This window comes from Gallus gallus, chromosome 23 (assembly GCF_016699485.2).
Source record: "Gallus gallus isolate bGalGal1 chromosome 23, bGalGal1.mat.broiler.GRCg7b, whole genome shotgun sequence".
Taxonomy (NCBI): Eukaryota; Metazoa; Chordata; class Aves; order Galliformes; family Phasianidae; genus Gallus; species Gallus gallus.
The window spans coordinates 4,646,950-4,668,787 of NC_052554.1; the positions used below are offsets into that span (position 1 = coordinate 4,646,950).

The window sequence follows — 21,838 nt, forward strand, 5'->3', positions numbered from 1 at the left end:
GCGTAGTCAGAGTTCACCCTTGGGATAGCTGGCTGTAGGGGAATGAAGAGATCTTGTTAATGTTCTCTTTTCCACTTGTCAAGGATTGCCATGTGGTTTCCCTGGACTTGTCATCCATTCAAAATTAATTGGAAAAAGAATTTTTTTTAACTTCCCCTTTAGGATTGGAATTCCACAGCGCTCTGTAACATGGGTAGAAACCATGAGCCTGAATCTATTTTTACTCCTTGACACAATCCCACGTATTTTCCCACGATTTGTGATCGCTGTGGGAATTTATAGCAGGGTGGAGCCCCAGATTGTGTGAAAAGCCCTTTTCTCTTAGGATGTGAAGGCAAAGAACACACCAGGACACGGCCTGGTTTGACAGTGTCCTCAGGAGGGGAACCCCAGCGTTGATGTGCAAACAGGACTGGCCTGGCTCAACCTCTGGAAGCTGTGCTCTTCCTGGATGCATGCGTGCATGCAGTAAGCCCAACATCTCAGCCCATTTGGGAAGTCTCAGTGCCTTCAGACGTTGACCCAACATGACGTGTCCACTGTCAGTCCCGACCGTCCGTGGCAAAATCAACCAGTGAATCCAAATCATCAGACTTCCTTCCCATTAAAGGGTAATTGGTGGCATCCTGGCCTTTCAGGCACCAGACTGCTAAATGCCTCATAAAACATTCAAAAGACTTGCAGAGCTCAAAGAGGAAAATGAGGAGAGAGGTATTTTTTCCGCCTGATGGACGTGGTATGTAATTACTGTAGGCATATCCTGATTCTCTGTCTGGATTGCTCATCGCTGCTGTGCCTAAGAGTTACTTGATATTCAAAGAGTGCCCTAACCAAGTCAAGTCTTCATAACATGACTACATTATGAAGTATTTCACTCTTTAATATTAGTGTGCACACACTTTCATCACGTATCGGACGGCACTTTGCTCTCTGATACCCTGTGCCATGGGATGGAATTATTTCAGGATAGTTATGCTAAGCAGCTCTGTGCAGGGGAAACCTGCACTCTAGCACAAAAACACCTTGTTCTCCTTTATCGTAATCCATGTTTAAAATGGATTATGATGCAGAACAGGCCACTCCTATTTTGGAATAATTTTATATAGGAATGACTTCTGTGCTTTCAGCTCACACCCTGCATTATCCAAAATAGCTTTGAAGTGTAGACAAGTGTCTAATGTGGTTCTAGGATTTCCATTCTGCTCCCTGCCTTCTTCTCCTTCCTTTGGGAAGGTCCAGAGCAAAAGCAGACCTGCGGAGCCTGTCATTTAGGTTTTTTGTTTTTGTAAGCTTCATGCCATGGGACATTTCCAATCCCATTCCCAATTTATGTGCATCCCCACGTAAGTTTTAGAAGGGAGTATTTAGGGTGCAAGCCTCTGACTCAGAGCCATCCCCACGGACTGCATGAGCACATAAAGCATTCTTGCTGAAACAGGGGTCCCTCTGGCAGCCTGTGGCTCCTTCTGGGACCTATTGGATTATTTCTGTTATCACTGTCCCCTTCTGCAACCTCCAGAGGAAACTGGCACATAAAATTGAGAATGTTCCCATGTAATCCATGCTGAGACCCATGCCCAGCTGCCTGCTCCCTAGCTGTGATAGCAGCAGCTGTGTTGGGAAGGCTGCAAACGTTCTCAACAGCAACCCCTCTTTGGTTTTGCCAAGTGCCATTGCCATGTCTGCTCCCCGGCAATGCCATTCCCTGACCTTTCTCTTAGTTGGCTGTGCTGATGGCATGGATATCAGCTGTGGAACTGGAGGGAGTCCTTCCTCAAATCCACACAGCTGTTTCAAGGCTCAGCCGCAGAGCCAGGAGGACCCTCGTTCACAAAGACGGTGGAGGTGCTTTCTTCAAATAAAAAGAGGTTTATTCAGGTAATGAGAATGACACTGCGGTGCGGGTGTTGTACATCTATTGCAGCATTAAGAGAAACAACAGCAAGTACAAAATCCTGCAGAACTTCTATCGTTATCACAGCCTATCTCATCCATGCTACAGTTCTGTGTATCCAAAACTTCATTCCCATTTCTAATGGCAGAAAGACCAGAGATGTCCATCTTTCAAAAAGGAAAAAAAAAAAAAAGAAAAAGAAAACAAAACCAAACCAAATAACCAACTCAATTTGATATAAATAACTCGCACTGGACATTTTAAAACTTTCAGATTTAATTACACATAAATAAATATATACAGATTTAGAACAGTTCAGTTTGGCCTGGTTCAAGTTCTGCTCCTTGTGCTTAATTCATTATTATTAATAATAATAATAGCTTTAAAAACGTGTGTGCTGTTCTCTGTAGGTTGTGGAGTTGCAGCAAGTCCTGGGCTTGGTGTTCCTGCTTTGTCCCCGCTGGGAGCATCGCGGGGGCTCTGCAAAATGAAGCCTGAAACTGCTTCAAACCTGAAGCTGGAGGTTTTGTCCCGGCCTGGCTTTAGGGCAGGGCTGTAGGTGGGGGAATAGGAAGAAATAGGAAGGTTGCTTGGGTCAGCTTGGTTGCCCATCGCAGCCAGCTGACAGATCCAAGCACAGCTCTATGCCCTCTGCCGCTCGTGCCCCCACTCCTGGCATTGGGGCGGCTGTTGTTCGCTCTGATCAGTTCTTTGCTCAGAACAAACTCCTGGAGCGTGTCAGGATTTTATTATGGGCTTAAAAAGGGGAAGAAAAAAAAATTGCACATGACTTGGCTTCCTGCATCCGTGACTTAAAAGTTAAAAAAACAAAAAAAGCACAACTAAGAAGCCATCAAACTGGCTCATTTTCTCCTCCTCGCCACGTCGGTCAGAGTTGTTTTCTTCCTCCTAATTCTCAATGTGTTTCTCTCCTTTTGTTGCTTGCATTGTGAGTTTCACCCCCCAGTTCGAATGGAGCAGTTCAGAAAGCGCCGCGTCCTCCCGGCACTGCTGCCCTTCCTCGGGCGGTGGGAGCTCCCCAGGCAGGGGATGGGGTCTGCACCTCACTTCCGATGCTTCCCTTCCTTCTCTGACGCTTTGGAGTCTCCGGCCGTGTGCCCGTTCCCTGTGCTGCTGATGAACATTTTATCCAGCCCTTTGAGGGACTCCACCAGGTAGTTCTGGAAGGCCGTGAGTGCTGCGCAGATGGCCGGGCCGCCGAAGCCGTGGGTGATGAGGCTGAAATGAGTCAGACAGCTCTGCACTCCCGGCTCCAGGATCAGCGAGGGGCGGCTGTTCCCCAGCGGTGAGCGGTCCTGCGCTATCAAGTCTGCAAACTCTTTGCAAATTTGCCTGGAAGAGAAAGTTTGGGGATGGTGGAATTGTTTGAGTTGGAAGGGATCTTTAAAGGTCATCTGGTGCAGCAGCCCTCGCGACGAGAAGGACAGTGAGGTGCTGGAGTGGGACAAGAGAATGGCAATGGAGCTGTGAGGGGTCTGGAGCACGGGTCGTATGGGGAGCAGCAGGGGGAACTGGAGTGGTTTGGTCTGGAGAAGAGGAGGCTCAGGGCCATCTCATCACTCCCTACGATGACCTGAAGGAGGTTGTGGTGAGGGAGGGGTCAGCCTCTGCTCCCAGGTAACAGCAATTGGACAAGAGGTGATGGCCACAAGCTGTGCTGGATACTACAGAACACTCAGAAGAGCAGTGATGCACTGACACACACTGCCCAGGGGGTGATGGATCAGCAGCCCTGGAGGTGTTCAGAACTATGGAGATGTGGCACTTGGGGACATGGTCAGTGGGCATGGAGGGGGTGGGCTGGGATTGGACGTGGTGATCTGAAAGGGCCTTCCCAACCAGAATGATTCTATGACTCAAATGAAGAGGGACATCTACAGCTCGATCAGGCTGCTCGGAGCCCCGGCCAGGTCTGGCTGCATACAGCAATGCAACCACGTCCACCCCGCAGAAGACAAAGCTTTTGTGGCTGCCCCTGCACCATGGCTGGAGTCCACCCCACCGCAGCACTCACTTGGTGGCCAGCAGCATGTTCTTCCTGGTGTGGAGCTCCGTGGGGTCGGAGTGCTGTCGGCACAGGTACTCTGCTGCTGCTTTGGCTGGGAACTCTGTTTCACATACGTAGCCAAAATCCCGGGCCAGGTGGACGGCTTCACCTGCGGGTGGGACAGAATCACACACTGCATCAGCACCCGGCTGCAAGGGGATATTTTCTCCAACAGCCTCAGATGTGGCACTGTCAGGGTTTATTTCTGCTGGAATCAGGGTGCTCTCCTTTCTCAACTGCCACCCAGGAGCTTTCCACCTATGGCTCTCAAGCTGGTGGGCACCACTAAGAGTTTCCCATACCCATCTATAAGACAATTAGTGCATGTGGGTCCAAATAAACTATCACCACCTCTAAACAGAAGCTGGTCCCTTCCATTGGTGACTTAAAAGGAGGGTGAAAAGAGACCTTAGCAAGCCAGGCCCTCAGGCTGGTTGTACATGCAGATATCCATCACCCCTGGAAGAGCCCCCCCATTGATGGAATTGATCCATCTCCAGGCATCCCCCTGGAAATAATCAGAGCTGATGGCAATCGATCACATCCAGCACCCAAAATCCCGCTCGGGCAGGCAGAGCTAATTGGATGTGCCCCCTGCGGCTCGCACACACGAGGCCATCCATCCTGACAGCATTAACCCAGATCCCAGCGCAGCCCGCCTGGCTCCTGGGGCTGCTCTGCAGAGCTGTGTCACAGGGAATGTGCCTGTGCTTCCCCCACAGAGCTGCTGCTTCCACTTCCACCTCCTCCTCCAAAGAAGCAGCAGAGAAGGAAAAGTTAAAGAATTGGAACTGCGGTCAATCCCATGTTAGAAAACAATTAAAGTGTAACAGCTGCTGAAAAACAGCCACTGTGACACCAAAAATGGGGAAGGCAGAGGGGAGAAGGACTAAAGCAAGGCAGCAAACATCTGAGAAGGAGGTACCCGGGGTGCAGGGGGACCAGTGCATTTCTCTGTGCAATGGCAGTGCTGTAACACCTTCCTCTGGGTGAAACGCCTCCAGTACTGACTTGCAGGAGATCGTACCCAGTGAGCACCTATGACACCACTATTTATTTACCACGAGCTGGTAAGTGGTAACCAAAACATCAGCAGCCACCTGAAATCAGACCGTACGTTTCTTCCTTCCTTTCTTTCCTTCATTCTTCTCTCTCTTTTCTTTTAATGGAAATCAACCTTCCATTCAGCACAAACCAACTGCCCTCGGTAACAACCTCCGCCTAATGAAGCGGGTCATTTAATTTGCTGGCGACAATGGAGATGATTTTCTATTCAGAATCTGCAGGCAGCTGCCTCCAGCACGCTGGGCACGGACACAATGGATTCCGGAGCTCGAAGGGAGTCGGAGCTGTCACTGCGTCTGTCTGCTGTCACTGTGTCTGTCTGCGTCCCACGTCCTTTTCTCCAAAGACACGGCGCGGCATCGTCATTTCCATTGAGCCAAAGGTGGGAGGGGAGCAACCCAATGGGCAGCTCTGAGCAGAGCACTGCTCCACGTGGCACGTGGGGACGTGGTCAGTGGGCATGTGGGGATCCAAGAAGGTGATTCTGTGCTCCTATGGAGCCGCTCGGTGCTCCCAGGGAGCTGGTGGCCAACGTGGGCACGCGGTGCTGCAGAACAGCGTTGGCCTGACACCTCATCAGCTGTACTCACACCTTTTTCTACTTGGTTTCTGTGGTCTTGACCAACTTTTCCTAAAACTGCTTCGCAGAGTGAATGGTGAATTGAGGGATGGCCAGTGGGGAGCTCACAGCTGCGATGCTTCGCCTCGTTCAGGTCCCAAATGCCTTTTCCCAAATGGGCTATGACTGTTCCAACAGAAACGTCTCGGTTTCAGAGGACAGACGTGTTTCAGTCAATGCAGACACCGACAAAGGGCACTTCCAGTCCCAGTGGTGACCACTGCATACTTTGCTTTAAGTGCTCTCATTTGTGGAAAGCTGCAAATGAGGGGTGTTGGAGTTTCGGCACTCCCGTCTCGCTGGGGCTCTTACCTTCCACCAGCGACGTCAGCAGGGTGACGTTGGCAGCTTTGCGCCGTCCTGCAGGTAGATTGAGGCCGATTTTCTCTAACCTTTCCCTTAAACACCGACCCCCGTTTTTTGATTTTGCTCTGGAAGGAGAAAGAAGGGAGGAAAAAGAGTGATGCTGCCGTTCATATTAGAATGACCACAGTTCATAGAATCATCACACTCTTAGGACGGGTTGGGTTGGAAGGGACCCCAAGGACATTCAGTTCCAACCCCCTGGCTGCAAGCTGGTTGCCAATCACTAAACCAAGCACTTGACCAGGTTGCCATGGCCCCATCCAACGTGACCTTGGGCACCTCCAAGGATGGGGCATCCGCAGCTCTCTGGATTCCAGCTTAAGCTTTTTGGTTTGGAGGGAAAGAAGAGAAAGCAACAAAAAGGCCATTCCCCAGCAAACCACGCAGCAGCAATTCCTCACCCCCACCCTTACCTGCGCAGGACCCCGCCGAGGAGGGAGGCGTTGAGGCACTCAGGGGGCGAGAGCCGCCTCTGCACCTCCCCCACCGTCACCTTGTACTTGGAGGTGGAGCTGAGCAGCGAGAGGCGGCCGGGCACCGAGCAGAAGACCTCGTTGGGGTTCGTCACCCCTCCGATCAGCCCGTCCTTGTTCATCAGGGAGGGAATGGTGCCGTTGGCCTTCGAGGGGATGGGCACTGCAGGGCAGGAAAGGGAGAGAGGAGAGGAGAGCAGGCTTCAGAGGGCAGAGCTGGGGAAGCACGTCCGCAGCTGAAGCCATAGCGTGGGTTTGTGTGCTCCTCAATGAAGGAAAAGAGGGGTGAGGTTGATGAAGCCCAACAAAAAAGAAAACAGCATAATGGAAGAAGCCCAGGTTCTGCTCTCACTGCTTTCCCACACCTCCTGCTCCGGTGCAATTAAACCCGGGTTTCAGGTTGGTCTTTGGGAAGACCAGGGTCTGCCCACAGCCCCACTGCCCTGCACAGAGCTGGGAGGTGCTGGGATGGGAACATGGGAACCAGGGAAAGGCGTCAGCTTCGGGGTTAGCCCTGCAAAGGGAGCTTGAGGAGCAAAAAGCTCAGTAACACAGCAGGAGCTGCTGCTCATGGGCAGCATCAGTGAGCAGAGGAGTCGGACGGGCACTGGAGCAGCGCACCGGGGCGGCACGGCACACTTCTCCCATGCGTCACCCCAGCAAGAAATACCCTGAGACACAGCAAAGGTTTATGAGCTAAAAGCTCTGGCTGAAACTAGTGCCAAAACTCTTTGGCTTTTATGTGCTGAAATGAATAGCCAATTTAGCTCCGGAAAAAAAAACAAAAAAACCAACAGGTTTTCAATGAAGCCAAAGAGGACTGCCAACGGCATCGCTCTGCATCCGTTCGGCCCTGACATTCCCTGTGGTTCCCCAGCAATGGTTGCTCCATGGTGCCACGCATGTGGCGGTAACACAGGGTTTCTAAAGGAAATACACATGGCCCAAATGAAACAGAAACCCTAAAAGTTAATGGGGAAAGCTTCGTGGGTCAGACCTATTAATGGACACTCACTCACAATCAGAATATTGTAAGTGCAGCTTAACAACTTGTTGGCATGGCGAGAAAAAAGGAGCAAGTGTTACATGAAAATGGCTCATGTTTAAGGCTGAAAGATGAATGGGAATGAGCGGAGTTCCCTCTCAGCATGGGACCTGGGCACAGCCAGGGACTGAAGGGCACGATGCACTGCTCCCAAAGGCACTGCCACTGCAGCCACTGGCTGAGAGGTGGGAAGGGAATCACAGCAACGTCATCACGGGATGGAGGAAACCTGAGCTATTTCCAGGAAGCAGCAACTTCAAAGTTCTCTTTCAGGGCCCTAGAACAGGTTGTGTTTGTCTCTAAATTACCCTTGAAATAAAAAGGCAGAGCAAGTTTCGCAAACATCCATGCATTACTGCAGAGGCGTGCGTCAGGGCCGGGTACCTGGTGGATGCTGCAGGGGGGCCACCCCACAACCAGCCCCCATCACCCAGGGAGCAGCTGCTGCTCAAAGCACTCTGCCCACCCACAAAGCACTCTGCATCATTCACACACGGACACATTCCTGCATGCCCGGGATCATGCTGTGACATGTGCCCGAGCCCGCATGCGTGGCCAGGGAGCTGCATGCGCACGTGGGTGTCATGCAGGAGATGGGGCCATGCTGCACCACGCGTGTCCCTGGAATGGGGCACGTGGGGAGGAGGCCAACCCAGCTGGCAGCAGCACCAGGCTCTGCGGAGGACTGGCGTGGGATGGAGCAGAGAGTGCAGGACATGTGTTGGCACGCCGCGCTGAGCATGGTGGGCGCAGCGGGGGGGCGGTGTGGGGACACGCTTTGAAAGGACACGGTGGCATTTTAAAGAATGACCCTACAGCCTGAAACAACCCCACGGGGAGCCGCCCCGGAGCAGCCCTGCTGCAGGCACCTGAGAGCCCCACGGGCACCAGCACAGCCCCGGCACGTGCAGGGATAGGGGCACCCCCCGCAGCACAGCACTGCACGGGAACAGCGCTGCATCCATCACACACCGTTGCCTCGATACAAGAATAAACACAGCCATGGTCGCCATTAATTATTAATGATTGTGATTTGGCCTCACCTGCAGTTTGCCTGGTCTGCTCTGCAGCTTGTTTGCCCATAAACATGCTGCAGGAGGGAGACAAGCTACCATTAAAGCCTGACAGCTTTGTTTCCTTGGCTTTGGGGGAAGCAAAATTGTCTCTTGTCATCTGAGTAAACCAAAAGTCCCCCTCGATCTTCAGTTGCTGCTTCCCCGCTCCCGCAAGCAGCAGGTGATCGGAGCACCTGAGCCAGCCTGCAGACAAAAGGAAGTGTGAGACCGGAGCGGCAGCCAGCGTGTCACCTGCACTGCGGTGAGGGGCACAGAGGGGGGACACGATGGCAGAGCTGGGTGCCACGCCGTCAGGACGTGGGTGGGACGTGCTTGGAGCCGAGCCCTGCTGGCACTTGGCAGGTGGTATGGATGGGAGTGGGGATGTGGCACGGGGGTCACCGCACTGGGATGTAAGCTCTGGGCTTGTCCTTGGAGACCCCTGCCCTTGGCACCGGGGAACTTCCCCCACTGGGTGAGCAGACCCCAGTGTTGGTGAGCGGGTGACTGAGACGTGGGACAGCAGCATCTGGGACATAACTGTGCTGGAATGGGGACATAACTGCACATCGCACATGGACTGGTCGGGTATGGTTTGGGTGCTCATCCCCTTCACTGACGGATGGATGGATGGGACAGAGCACAGCTGAGCCCACCCCAGCCCAGGATGCTGTGATGGCAGCACAGAGGTCACCCACCCCATGGCACAGCTGTGCGTGGTCAGCTCAGTGCAGAATACAATCCCTGGGCTGCTCAGGAACCTCCACAGGATGGGAAGAGCTCACAGAACAGCAAACCCCCACCCCATCCCGAACACACAGCAGTGCCCCAGGAGCTGCCTCCTCACAGCAGCTGGGGACAACCGGGGCACAGAACAAGTTCAATGATTTACCAGGAATCAGCCATATGAGCACGACCTGAACGCATGCATTGCTGCACTGCAGGAATGCCTTCAGAGCAATCCAGGCTGCACAGCACTTCCTAAACACTGGGCTCCAGAAAACCTGCTACTGCGTGCTGTGCCTCTGGAGCCCCAGATTCCTTCTAATGCTGCGAAATAATGATGCCTTCATCACAGCACCATCCTTCCATGAGGCTCAGCACCCGCTGCCAGCAGCTGCCTGGTGCCATACAGGACCCCAAGGTCACCTCCACAGTGTGGGCATCAACAAAAGGGAGATAACAGCATCTGCGGCGCAGGGATGTGGTGACACAGCACTGAACCTGCCATGCTACCCTTGGGTGAAAGAAGCCCCTGGGTGCTGGATGCCACCAGCAGGACGCATTGTGGGTGAGGAGAGGCACAGTGAGGTGTCCCAGCACAGAGGACAGCAGTGCTCGCTCCTGGGAGGCAGGTCCCAATGCACCGTGTCCCTGTGCTGGTGCTGATGGCACACAGACAGCTTGGGTGACATGAGCAAAGAGCTTCTGCCTACCAAAGACCAAAAAACCAGACGAAATGCTGAATCGTGCTACCTGCTTGCAAAATCATTTGTAAGCAGGGAGATGCGGGGCTCTTGGAAACCAAATCGCTTATGGCATTTGTTGCTTGGTTCCAGTGCCAGCTGAAGCTCGGAGTGCTGCAAGGGGAAAAGCGAGTCCAGAGGGAAGGTGCAGATCGCTGCCCGTCAGACAGGTCTGGTTTCCTCCTCCTCGGATCCATTACAGGCACATTCTCCTCCTCGGCAGCGTTGGACCGCTGGATGCTGGCAGTTTCATTGCGACATCTCTCTCAGAGCAGGAGTGTGCAGAAGCTCAGATCACATCTCATCCCCTGGAGCCCACCTGCTCTGGGCCAATCTCCCATCTCCAGCCCCAAAGGAGCAGCTCAGCCCTGCGGGGCCTCTGCTCTGCATCACCAGCACCATATGCAACCCTTCCGGCTGCTCCCATTGCATGCTGTGTCCTGCTGCCGTGCTCACTGCAGGAGGCAGCACACCAGGGCGAGCTGCAGGCGCTGATGCATGGCGATGGCACTGAGCACTGAGCACTGAGCCCAGGCTCTGCTCCCTGCAGCTGTGCCAATTGCTGCAGCTCTGTCCCACGCTCTGCTCCCTGCAGCCGGGCGCACTGCTCTGCCCTCTGCATGCAACGCTGTGAGGCGTTGGCTGCTGGAGGAGCAGTGCTGCAGCAAAGCAAAAGGGTCGTGCGGGGCTGTCTGCCGAGGAGAGCTCCCGGCAAACCAACCCAACCTTTGTTTGAATGCCTCTGATGTAAATTATAAGCCCGAGATCCATACATCAGGCAGTGTCTGCGTGTGGGTGTGAGCCAGAGGCAGCAGCTCCTGCCTGCTTCAGAGGAGGTGCGTGGCTCAGCTCCTGCCATTTCCTCATGCTTCAGCACAGAGGTATTTATGGAGGGGCCGGGAAGGAGGTCAGTGCCATCGGCCATATTTCAAACCGTGCTCTGTAATTATCCTTTCTTCCCAGAGGGCTTATACAGGTATTTTCTTTATCTCGAATGCACCACCTGAATCAAGTCCCCATGTCAAAGAGCCTCTCTAGGAATCGGCTCGGAGGCCTTTTCAAATGGATGGACGGAAAGAATCCGGGTTTTATCTCTGTGCTGTCCGGATTGCTGCACTGCGATACGGAGCAGAGCTGGGACCCCCGGGAGGGGACGGGGCTGCAGGGCCCGCAGTGTTCCCACGGGACAGCACCCATTAGAGCTGCCGGGCCCACGCAAAGCTCCCTGCGTGTCATTATGCCGCCAATGCAAATCAATACGTTAAGCGACGAGCTCCATCACAAGGTGCCATGTGACATTCATGGCCATCTCCCTCCCTGCGCCTCTTCCCACAGCCTCACACTGCACCCAGTGACGAGCTGGGAGGACACACAGCAACAAAACGCACCCGGACCTTTCCAAAAGCACTGCGGGCTCCTTTGGGGAGGTGGTGAGCAAACGACGTGCAATTATTGCACCTGTTGCAATTACTGCAGCTACTGCATCGCCCTGCAGATGCATCTCCCTTTGCCATTTCACAGCAACTCGGCCTCAAACGCTCCTTCTGAATCTTAAGTGAATGTGGGGGAGTGGCTGTGCACGGTTGTAGGGGCCGTGCTGTGCTGGTGGATGGGAGCACTGGGAACACCCCGCTGGAAGGCAGCAATGTTAGCCATGTCCTCCCAGCTTGTGCCCAAAGCCTCACAGGAATGAAGGGAAATGGACTCAGATCCCACTTTTGGTTCTATGATTCACTGCTCGGGGCAGATCGAAGCGGCTCTGCCTCTGTTTGTATAGGAAAACTGTGATTCACAGCGTGGAAAATACTCGGGCACATTGGGAAGGAAAGGAAAGGAACCAGGAGGATGGGGAGCCCTGGGATGTCAGCGAGAGGAGCTGTGAACCGCAATGAGGGGAGGTCCCCACTGCCATCCCACAGCCACCCCACAGCGCTCAGCACCACAGGTTTATTCATTTAGCAGCACAACCTCCCATTACGTTTTGGCAGGCGGTATAGGGGATCTTTATGCGCTCAAACAGTATAATCCATTTTGCAGTAACACGCTTCAGAGGTTCTCCCTGCATTCCCTATAGGAGCGCCTGAATTTGCGCCGCTCGGATCTCCATAATCTGCACGGGGAGAACAGAGCTGCAGTGTCCCCTGAGCGCGGCGGCGGATCCCACGTAAGCCATGCTAACGTTGCTATCAATTCGTTAGAACACGTTCTGATTACCAAAGGGCAAAAAACCCCTCAGCGAAGATCAGATGTGAATAATCACAGGAAAATGCTGCTCTTCGTGCGGAACTCAATGCTGATCCTTGCAGGACCGCCCTACTGCAGCTCGGCTCTCCGATTGGAACCGCGCACGCGGAGCAGCTCTGGGTCCCTTTGGCCACAGCTCCGGGAGCACCAATGCTGAGCCCTGCGCTGCCATCGTGACCCGTCCGACCAGTCCGGGGATCGGCGCCTCGCACCCACACAACTGGTGCCAGATAAATGCTGCAGATAGAGGGTGGGGAGCCTCGGCACGCCGGAATCCCAAGCATGCGCTGCAGGACCCGGGGAGGGCGAACGCTCTGCTCCCCTCGGCCGTGTTGGGCTGCACGGCACAGCTGGGGCTCATCCGTGCTTTCCTGCTCTTCCCCCCACCTCTCTCTGATACCCAAACAGAGCAGGACTGGTGCTGCACACTGAGATGAGAGCTGAACACACAGCAGCTCCACGCGTTACCTCCGCTCTTGCTAATTAGTTCCTCCATTAGGAATTAAACAAACGCAAGGAAGGACAGCAAGAATGAGTAATTCCCCAGGATCACACAGGAAAGGGTGGAAGGGTTCCATGGTCAGGATTTTAGACTGTGACTTCAGAGAGCCCCATTTGGGCTCTCAAAAAAATGAAGATGGATTGCACACATATTTTTTTTTCCAAGATCACAGATCTCGGAGTATCGTTGAACAAGAAGGAATGGGCCACGTTGGCCTCTGCTGCACAGAGGTGGCACAGAGCCCCCAGGTCTGCTCCATTGAGCCCCCACACCGCGGCGCCGCTGCAAAGCAAAGCCTCAGTGCCACCTCCCTGCTGTGTGGCACCTGGGCACGGCTGCCTGAATGCCTATGGGAGCTGCAAGCAGGCAGAGTCTGCACCACGGCTGGAGAACGGGCACTGTGAGCTGCATCCAGCAGCCCAACAGAGCTGGGGAGGGGGGACCGCCTCGAGCAGCACAGTGGATGAGGGGGAAGCGGAGGATCTGCCGGGTGAGTGGAGCAGAAAGGGTTGCACTGCAAAGATTTGGAGTGCTGGGCACAAAACGAAGTACGGGAGCCTCGGTTTTGGCCCAGGAACTTCAGCGAGGAGCAGAAGAAATGTCGCGTTGCAATCCAGCGCCCACAGGGGAGGCCTCCCCCGAAGGCACTGACTTTTCCCCAGCAGAGCAGCTGCTGCTGCCCACAACCCTCCCCACAAGCAGCTCAGGCTGACCGCCCTCCATGGGTCCCGTGGGCCCGGCAGCACTGCAGCCAAAGCACTGCGCTGCAGGAGCATCTCCAGGGCCACCCCAGCCCCATCCCACGGACGGACCCCACCTGGAGCCCCTCTCCTGCCGTTTGACTCACCAGCCACATGCCAACGAGCCACCCCAGCTGGCTCTGCTGAACCTCCCCTGTAAGAGCTGCTCTTTGCTCGGAACAAAGCAAAAAATTCATTTAGAAACATCTAATTAAGCAGTAAGTCATGACAAGGTATATGAAACTTGGAGATAACACATGCCTGGGAGGCACCAGGAAGGCTGAGACAAAGCCCAGCACCTCCACCAGCACCCCGGCGTGTTATCTCACATGAACACACACCTGGGTTTATCCCGGCGCAATTACAGGACATTAAAAATATCATTTTAATGGAGGAACGGCGATCTGGACGCAGTTCAGAGCGAAAACTTTCTTTCAAGTTTGTGCTGTTTGATAGGAGGTGTTCCTGCATGCGCTGCGTCTGGAGGTGGGAGCAGCGCTGAGCGCACAGCCCGGCCCTGCAGCCTCACAGCACGGCACGGCACCGCGTCCCACCCGGAGCTGCTGCAGCCCAACAGCGCAGAGAGCAACAAGTCCTTGCAGCCCCAGGTGTTTTATAGGGTGACCTCATTTACCGCCTTCCTCATCGCAGGAAATGATGTTTATCTCATCTGCTGCCAGCGTCAGAGTGCTTTCGGGATTTTCTGCCGCCGCATCTGGCTCTGTGCTCAGCCACGGATGGAGCTGAGAGCGGCGGCTCTGCTCCCACCAGACCAAATGGGGGGGAAGGCCAAACACCCACGCAGTGCACGAACCCCTCTGTGTTCCCGAGCACTGACAGCCCCCGCCCCATCCTGCACAGCTCTCTGCCCCGTAGTCAGTCCAACAGCTCCGCATTCCTGCACTGCTGCTGCGGGGCAGCCGAAAAGCCTCGTGTGGAAATCTCTGCGGGTCACAAACACGGAGCAGAGCCGAGCGGCCAAAGCTCAGCGCTCATAGGGACCCTCCCAGAGCCCCCCAACCCCACAGACAGCACCGTGTTGGGGGGAGGGATTCGTTATTCTCCTTCCAAATAAAAAGGCTCCACCAAAAGCTTTTCGCTCAGCCCGAGAGGACGGCGAAGCCATAAAACTCCTCCCTGTTTTACAACCAAGCTGCAGGGTTGGGTTTTTTGGTGGTTTTGGTTGTTTCGGGTTTTTCTTTTGCTAAGGAATGCAACGACGGAACTCTGGGGTTCAGTGGTGGGAGATCCCCCACTGCTGCGTGCGGACGGAGCCACGGACGGAACTTTTGCAGAGCTCACAATAATGTTTTTACATCCATTCTGTTCCCGGTCCTACATAAATCCTTGGCGGGAGGAAAAAGCAAAAAAAGCAAAAAAAGCAAAAACCAAACCGACCCAAAAGCACCGGAAAAAAAAAAAAGACACCGGAAAAACAAAAAGAAAAAATAAAACAACAATTTCTGAAACGCTTCTTAAAAAGAGAGAGAAAGAAACGAATGGGTCCACAGCAGACAGCCAGAAAACCTGCACTGCCCCACGCACGGCTTTGCCCGTGGAACCCTCCGGACCGATGCAGCCCCTGTGTGCGGTGTGGGGGTGGGAGATCCCCGCTGCGCCCCCCCCAACCCTCCCCACCCCACCCCACTCTCGCTGTCCCCTTTCCTGCAGCAAAACGGCCCCGAGCGCAGCGCTCCGCTCGCAGTCCCCGTTAAACAATCCCTACTAAGAGCGGCTGAATCCATTTAGTTAAACGGGGGGGGGGGGCACGAAACACAGACCCGCAGATATTGGGGCGCATTTCTCCCCGTCCCGCACCGCTCTCCGCAGCCGCTGTGCGTTCGCCGCCCCCCACGGCGGAGCTGAGGTCGCTTTGGGGCAGCGATCGGTATTCGGTTGACCCGCGATCACAGCGCGGCGGCGGCTCACGAAGGGCGGATTTGCGCTCACAGCCGCACGCATTTCCATCGGGGTTCCGTCCGACGGCCGCACCGCGAGGAATTGGGGGCGGATTAACGCCGTCCGTGCCGTGTTGGAGATTTAGGACCGAATTTCTTCCGCTTCCCACTGAGATATTTCAACCCCTGTCCGCCCCACTGCCGCCCGCACCGCGGGTTCTCTGCCACTGCTTTTATTTTTCCGAGGGCGTATGGAAAAAAAAGGGTCCGGTGTTGGGGTCCGGAGGGTCCGGGCTGCGGCTCACAGCAGAGCCGGAAAATAAATCACAATAATATGAAATTAAATTAAATTAAATGAGACCACGAGGTATCTCAGAACGAACGGAGATCCGTCAGTGAGGTCGGAGCCGCCCCGCGGGTTTCACTGCGCGGCCGTTCCCGAAACGCTTCGAGCCGACGGGGAACCCCCGACCCACAAAGAGAGTTCGCATCTTCCTTCAAACACGGCGGAAAAAGAAAGGAAGGATGAATGGGAGGAGACGGGGCCGCCTCAGGCACAGAGCAGCGCGCCGTGAGGTCTTTTATATCCGAACGGAGCGACCGAAGGATGGCCGGGCACGAATGTGGCACCGAGCGATAATTCCTCCCGACGGCAAACGAAGATCTGGGGGTAGGCGCCCGGTGTGGAAAAGGGAGGAAAACAAAATGTAACGAAACGGAACGCGCAAACACACAAAAATCAATGAGAACGAGTGCTCATTTCAGCCGAACTCCGCGCAAACGCCGTCCCTGAGCGCATCTTCCGAGGTGCCCCAATGCCGCCCGCGCACACAAAAGGGAACGCGCTGAGCGCTGCGGAGCGGAGCGGAGCGCACACCGCGACCATTTCACGCAGCGCCTCCCGCGTGTTCCAATTACAGCTCCACGAATGACGCTCCAGCCGTGCTCCGCGTGCCACCAATTCGCAGAACCCCCATTTGCACGGAACGGGGCAGGCAGAGCTCCGGGAGCGCCGCACCGCACCGCGCAGGGCCGGGGCTCTCCGCCCGCACCGCTCCTCCGGCCCCCGCAGCCCCCGCAGCCCCCGCGCGGTGCCGATCCCGCACCTTTCGTTTGCTGTCCGGGCCGCACCGACACGCCGTCGTCCTTTCCCTCTACCCGTTGTTGTTAAAAACGCCGTGAGCAGCGCCCGGCTGTTCCGTGCGGCTCCCACCCCGTGCGGCACAACAGCCCCTCGTGCCCCTCTCGCTCCCAGCAGTGCCCCGATGTTGTTTTAATGAGAAAAAAAATATCTTACGGAGTGGAACTATTGCCGTGTTTGGAAGCAGAGGGTCGGGAAGAACCGGCAGCAAAACCGCGCAGGCGGCGGCTCACCCCGGGGGCCGTACGGGGCCCTCACTCGGAACCGCTTCGGCCCCGTTCAATGCGTCCTCCCCGCTTCCCGGAGCGCTGCGGGGCCGCGGCTGCATCCCCCGCACCGCTCCGGTCCCACCGGGGCTCCCACCGCGAACCGCCCGCGGCCGTCGGGGCTCTCCGGTAGCCGCGTGCGCTCGGCCCGCCGGGATCCGTCGCGTTCGTTTCGCCGCCGCGTGCAGCAGCGACCTCCGAGCAGCACCGGAGCCGGGACACCGCGCCGCTTCCTCGCCCCCATTACCTCCCCCACCCCCCCGGGCCGCGCGGTGCCGGCTGTCGCGGGGGACCCGACGGAAGGGAGCCCCGAGGGCAGGAGCCGGGCCCGGCGCCGCGTCCCGCGGGTTCTTACCTTTCTTGATGACGGACTGATCGAGCAGGTTCATCCCGCCGTCGTCCGCTGCCTGGAAGCACCAAAGCAAGAGCCGTCAGCGGGGGCTCCCGGCGCGGCTCCCGGCTGCTGGGCGCGGGGCGACCGCGGGGCCACGGCGCGATGAAATCGTTCGGCTACGGCCGAGCCCCGGCGCGGCGACCCCGGGGGAAGGAGCGGAGTGTTGGCCCGGCTTCTCGGCGGCCGCCCGCTGCGCGCTCCCTCGCGGTAACGGAGCACGACGCTCCTCGTCCGGGGGTCCGAGCGCCCCGGGGCCCCGCTCTGCCCGCGGGATCGCTCCCGGCACCAGAACCGGATCCGGCCGCGTCCCCCCGTGTCCACCCCCGTCCTCCCCCCCGAGCCCCCGTCACCTGGATCTCCTCGAGGCCGTGGTGCCCGAGGCCGTGCAGGCCCAGCGGGCCGTCGGGGAGGCCGTGCCCGCCGTCGGGCAGCCCGTGGAGCAGTCGGGGCACGGCGGGGTACTCGCGGCGGGGGTCGAGCCCCAGAGCTCGGTGCGTCTGCGAAAGCAGCCCCGCGTCGTCCTGCCGGGAGCGTTGCGGGGGCCAGGCGGGCTGCTGGTGCTGATGCAGCGGGCTGAGAGCCGCGTACGGGTCGGCCAGGTGCGGGTAAGCGGGCTCCTGGCCCTGCGGGTAGGGCAGCGGCGGCTGCGGGTACGGCGGGGGGAAGTAGGGCGGCTGGAAGTCGGCGGCGGGCGTGTGGCAGAGCGGCGGAGCCGAGCCGTAGGGCGTCTGGTTGAGAGCGGGCAGCTGCGGCAGGCGGGCCCCGGCAGACGCCCCGGGCAGCCCCTCGGCGCGGTCCTGCGGCGGCGGAGACAGCGGCGGTGAGGGGGGAGCGGACCCCCGGTCCCGGATCCCACATCCCGGCCCCAACCCCGGCCCTACCCCCGGCCCGGCCCGGCGCGCACTCACCATGCCCGGGTAGCTGTGCACCAGCATCTGTGCGGGCCCAAGGCGAGCCCCGGGCGGGCCGGGCCCCGGGGGTGCCCCCGTCTCCGCCCCTCTATCCCGCCGGAGCGGCGTCTCCCATCGCCCGCCCGCTCCTCTGCGCCGGCCCCGACTCCATGCACTCCAGTTATAGAGGCGGGGGCGCGCCCGCCGCGCCGGGGGCGCGCGTCAGTGCGCGGGGCCGGGGACGCGCCGCCCGCTCCCGCGGGGCCCCGACGGCTCCCGACGGGCGGAGGGGGAGAGGGGCGGCCGGGGCTGCTCCGACGCCGTCGGACGGCCGCGCGGCTCCCCTGACCCACGGGCACGCGCCGCCCCCGCGTCACCCCCCCCGGGTTCCCCCCCCAGACGTCAGCACCCCCCCGCCCCGGGTCACGTTCCCCGAGAGCCCCGAGGAGAGAACCCCGAGGGCCGGGAGGGGGCGGGTGGGGGGAGCGGCGGGGCCCCACGGTTTCGCTTTATTAACCCGAGCGGAGTGTCAGAGCCTCCGGCGGCAGCCCGGAATCCTCTGCCCGACGGCGGCGGCCGGAGCGGCGCCCGGGGCAGGGACAGAGCCCGGGGATCCCCCCGGGGCGCTCCCCACTTCTGCCCGACGGGCACCGGGGAGAGAACGAGAGAGAGAGGAACGTGCGGTGCTGCGGGACCGACTGCTGCCCGAGGGGACGGGCGGGACGGAGCGCGCCGCGGCGCGACAGAGCGAAGGGAAAGCAGAGAGCGGGCGGCGGCGTGCGCTCCTCGCTCGGCCCAACGGCCCTCCCCTCTGTCCTCCATGCGTCCCTCCTCCCCTCCATCCCTCCCTCCTCCTCTGCGGGCCCTCCCTTCGGGTCGCAGCGTGGCAGCGCGTGGCACGGGGCTCCGGCTCTGAGGTGCCGGGGGTCCTCTCGGCGACGCGCTGCCCCACACTGATGCGCACACGCATGCAGACACCGATGCACACTGACCCGCATCGGCACGCTTGCACACGCAGCCACACGCCCGCATGCAGGTTCCGTGGTCCCGCATCCTCACCGTGCCGGGACCGCGCTGCCCATCGCCGCGCCGGAGTTCCAATTCGTGGCAGAGCGTAATTTGTGCGCGAGCGGAGAACAAACACTTTACCCTAAACTGTAATACACTGTGATGTGTGATAGACGTTAACAAACACAATCCCACATTACATTTAATTTAATTCCACTCTTCCTGCCCCGAGCTACAGCTCCCTTCATTTTCATTTCTCCTCTGAATTCCCACATCTCAGACCTCTTTGATTTCCAGGTTTAATTAACAATGCTCATTAAACGAATTTTTATTCATTTCTTTTAATATTACCCCGCCACCTGTCTTTAGGAGGCAAAGGCTCATCATTTATTCTAATTTATTTCTGTTAAAGATGGCATTTAGGAGGGGGAGGAGGGATATGAGGAGGTAAAGGGCCGATCTGCCCGCATCTCTCCTCCCCCCCCGATGCTTTTCAAGGACGCTGCTCCTGAAAGTTCCCTGTTTATTTTCCTGCAGATCCGTTTCATTTGGTGAGAAAAATCGGATTGGACATGCTGTATTTCTCAGTGATGTTCCAGTTCATTCTTAGAGCCCCTCGCTCGTCTCTTCCATACAATGCCCATTCTTTATTCATCTGAAAGAGGTGAACCTGCAAGATGCGGTGAGCACGGCGAGTGGGGAAGCTGTGCTTCCATCCTCAAATGGGGTCGTGCAGAACTGAGCAGACCCCCACTGCCCCCATCCCCTCCTGCAGCACGAGGCCTCTGCAGTGCCAAAGAGTGGCCTTAGGAAAGTCCTCATTTGATTGCCAGTGCTCTTGGGATGATCGAAGACACGGTGAGGTAAAACATGCTGAGATAGGGCTTGCAATGGAGTTGTGACATTTAAGCTTTGGCAGCAAGAGGGAATGTGCCTCTGCTCCTTTGGGGCCCTATCCATGTTGCCCAAGCTGTGGGAAGGGGTTGGTTCCTGCAGAGCTCGTCCCAGCGTTGCAGATGCACTGGGAAACAACGTGCTGCTTGCTGCAGTCCTGCTCTGTGTGGGCAGGAGAGGGGCACAGCAGCACCTGGCAGCAGCACCCATAGCTGGGCTGGCAGAGCTCAGTGTGGCCAAGGAGTCACCTTCACGGCCCCAGCCCCGCTGCACCCCATAGAATCACTCAGGTTGGAAAAGACCTTAAAGATCACCGAGTCCAACCACGATGTTCTGCATGTTTTCCATGTGTTGCACCAGGAGCAGTGCTGGCACACCAGGACCTGCAGGTGGGCACAGCCCGGGGTGGCAAAGCCCCATGGCACGAGGCCATGCACCGCTCCTGGGAAGTGCTGCTCTGCCAGAGCCTGGGGGGTCAGTCTGGGATAGAGGTGGTTGGTCTGGGCAGAGGGGTCAGCCCAGTGGGGGCTCTGGCAGAGCAGTGGGGTGCCTCATCCTCACCCTGTCCTCTGCCGGCCTCCAGGAGGGCATTTCATGGCAAAGAAAGAATAAACTGTGTTGTGTGCCGAGCATCCCTGAGCGGGTCCAGCTCTGGACGGTCCTCACACCATGGGACACTCTCTGGGTTTGCAACCAGGGAGCGCAGCTGGGTGTTAGCAGGCAGTCTGTTTGGGCACTGAAGGCAATAGGGAAAGGTCCTCAGGTTAGGACTGCTCTGGTCCTGGATAGGGCCAGCTAATGTGGGGTTAATGCTGTCAGCCCAGCACCACGAACCTCCCTGAGCCGGGGGCACTGGGGAGCTCCCACCTGCTGATACAGCCACCTATCTCTCATTAACGCTAACGATAGCCTTTTATTAACAAGCCCTCACCCTTTGGCTGGAAGCAGAGAGTTGTGTGGGATTGAGAGGAGCTGAGGTTAAAGAATCTGATGGGTTGGATGATGGTGATTATTTTATTCCTGACAATTCCAAAATGTGTCTCTGACTGTTGCAGTGAAGCTGCCCTGCGCTGCAGGACGAGCTGTTCCTGGGAGGCCTCCAGCCCACGCACACGAGGTATGCTCTTTTCCAAGTCCAGCACTCTCATTTGCTTGCTTGGCTTGCTCTGCTTGCTGGTAGCACCTACCTTTGTTTCAACTTGCATTAACGTTTCAGGGCTGAGCTGGTGAGATCAGAAAGATACTCCTGATCAACAGCAGATGCCTCCTCTCTGCTTACGTAAGGCACTGGTGTTTATGGATTTGAGCTGGATCTTTGTATAACGCTGGAGTCCCTGTAGTCAGCCCTCCTTTCAGGGCAGATCCCCGCCTGTTTTTTCTCTCCATCATCCCATACCGCAGCCCCCATCCATGCACGGCAGCAGGGTCAGCGCTGCGTCCAGCTGCCAGCCCGGACTGCCTCTCTCAGAGAGCTCCTATGCTGACACCTGGTGGAAATGCCTCGAAATGCCCTCGCGGAGCTCTGCGCTGTGCTGAAGCCACCCTTGGCTCGTTCAGCTCCTGCTCTGTCCCAGCCAGGCGGCTGCCTCTGCTCCCAGGGCACCCTGGCAAAGCCAGCAGTACCGCTGGTTTACTCCTCCACCACACAGCTGTGCGTGCGTTTACACCTGGATTCCTTCTTCCGTAACTCAGACGGTAGTTCTGTGTCTGCAGGGAGATGCTGAGGTGTAGTTCACTTCATTTTGTTTTCACATTTACCCGAGGCTCTAAAAAGAGGGAGGGTCTCTGCAGCTTGAATGAGCCCTCTGTG

General features: G+C 57.2%; 2 protein-coding genes across 3 annotated transcripts; one reads left to right on the plus strand and one right to left on the minus strand.

Moving 5' to 3' along the window:
* Positions 1–1,853: 1,853 nt before the first annotated feature.
* Positions 1,854–18,281, minus strand: TFAP2E (transcription factor AP-2 epsilon). 2 transcript variants are annotated; one of them, XM_015297809.4, is made up of 8 exons: positions 18,145–18,281; positions 17,587–18,033; positions 17,198–17,249; positions 8,574–8,789; positions 6,426–6,648; positions 5,959–6,077; positions 3,930–4,071; positions 1,854–3,247 (listed from the first exon to the last, which is right to left on the minus strand). In XM_015297809.4, the coding sequence occupies exons 1-8, from the start codon at positions 18,169–18,171 to the stop codon at positions 2,959–2,961; spliced, it is 1,515 nt and encodes a 504-aa protein (XP_015153295.2). In that variant the 5' UTR covers positions 18,172–18,281; the 3' UTR covers positions 1,854–2,958. The 2 variants fall into 2 exon arrangements, with proteins under 2 accessions (XP_015153295.2, XP_417778.4); XM_417778.7 differs by lacking the exon at positions 8,574–8,789.
* On the plus strand, positions 18,186–21,784 carry LOC124417363 (nascent polypeptide-associated complex subunit alpha, muscle-specific form-like). The gene is made up of 2 exons (XM_046903583.1): positions 18,186–21,145; positions 21,245–21,784. Exon 1 carries the CDS (start codon positions 18,297–18,299, stop codon positions 19,242–19,244), a length of 948 nt encoding a protein of 315 aa, XP_046759539.1. The 5' UTR covers positions 18,186–18,296; the 3' UTR covers positions 19,245–21,145; positions 21,245–21,784.
* The last annotated feature ends 54 nt before the right edge of the window (positions 21,785–21,838 follow it).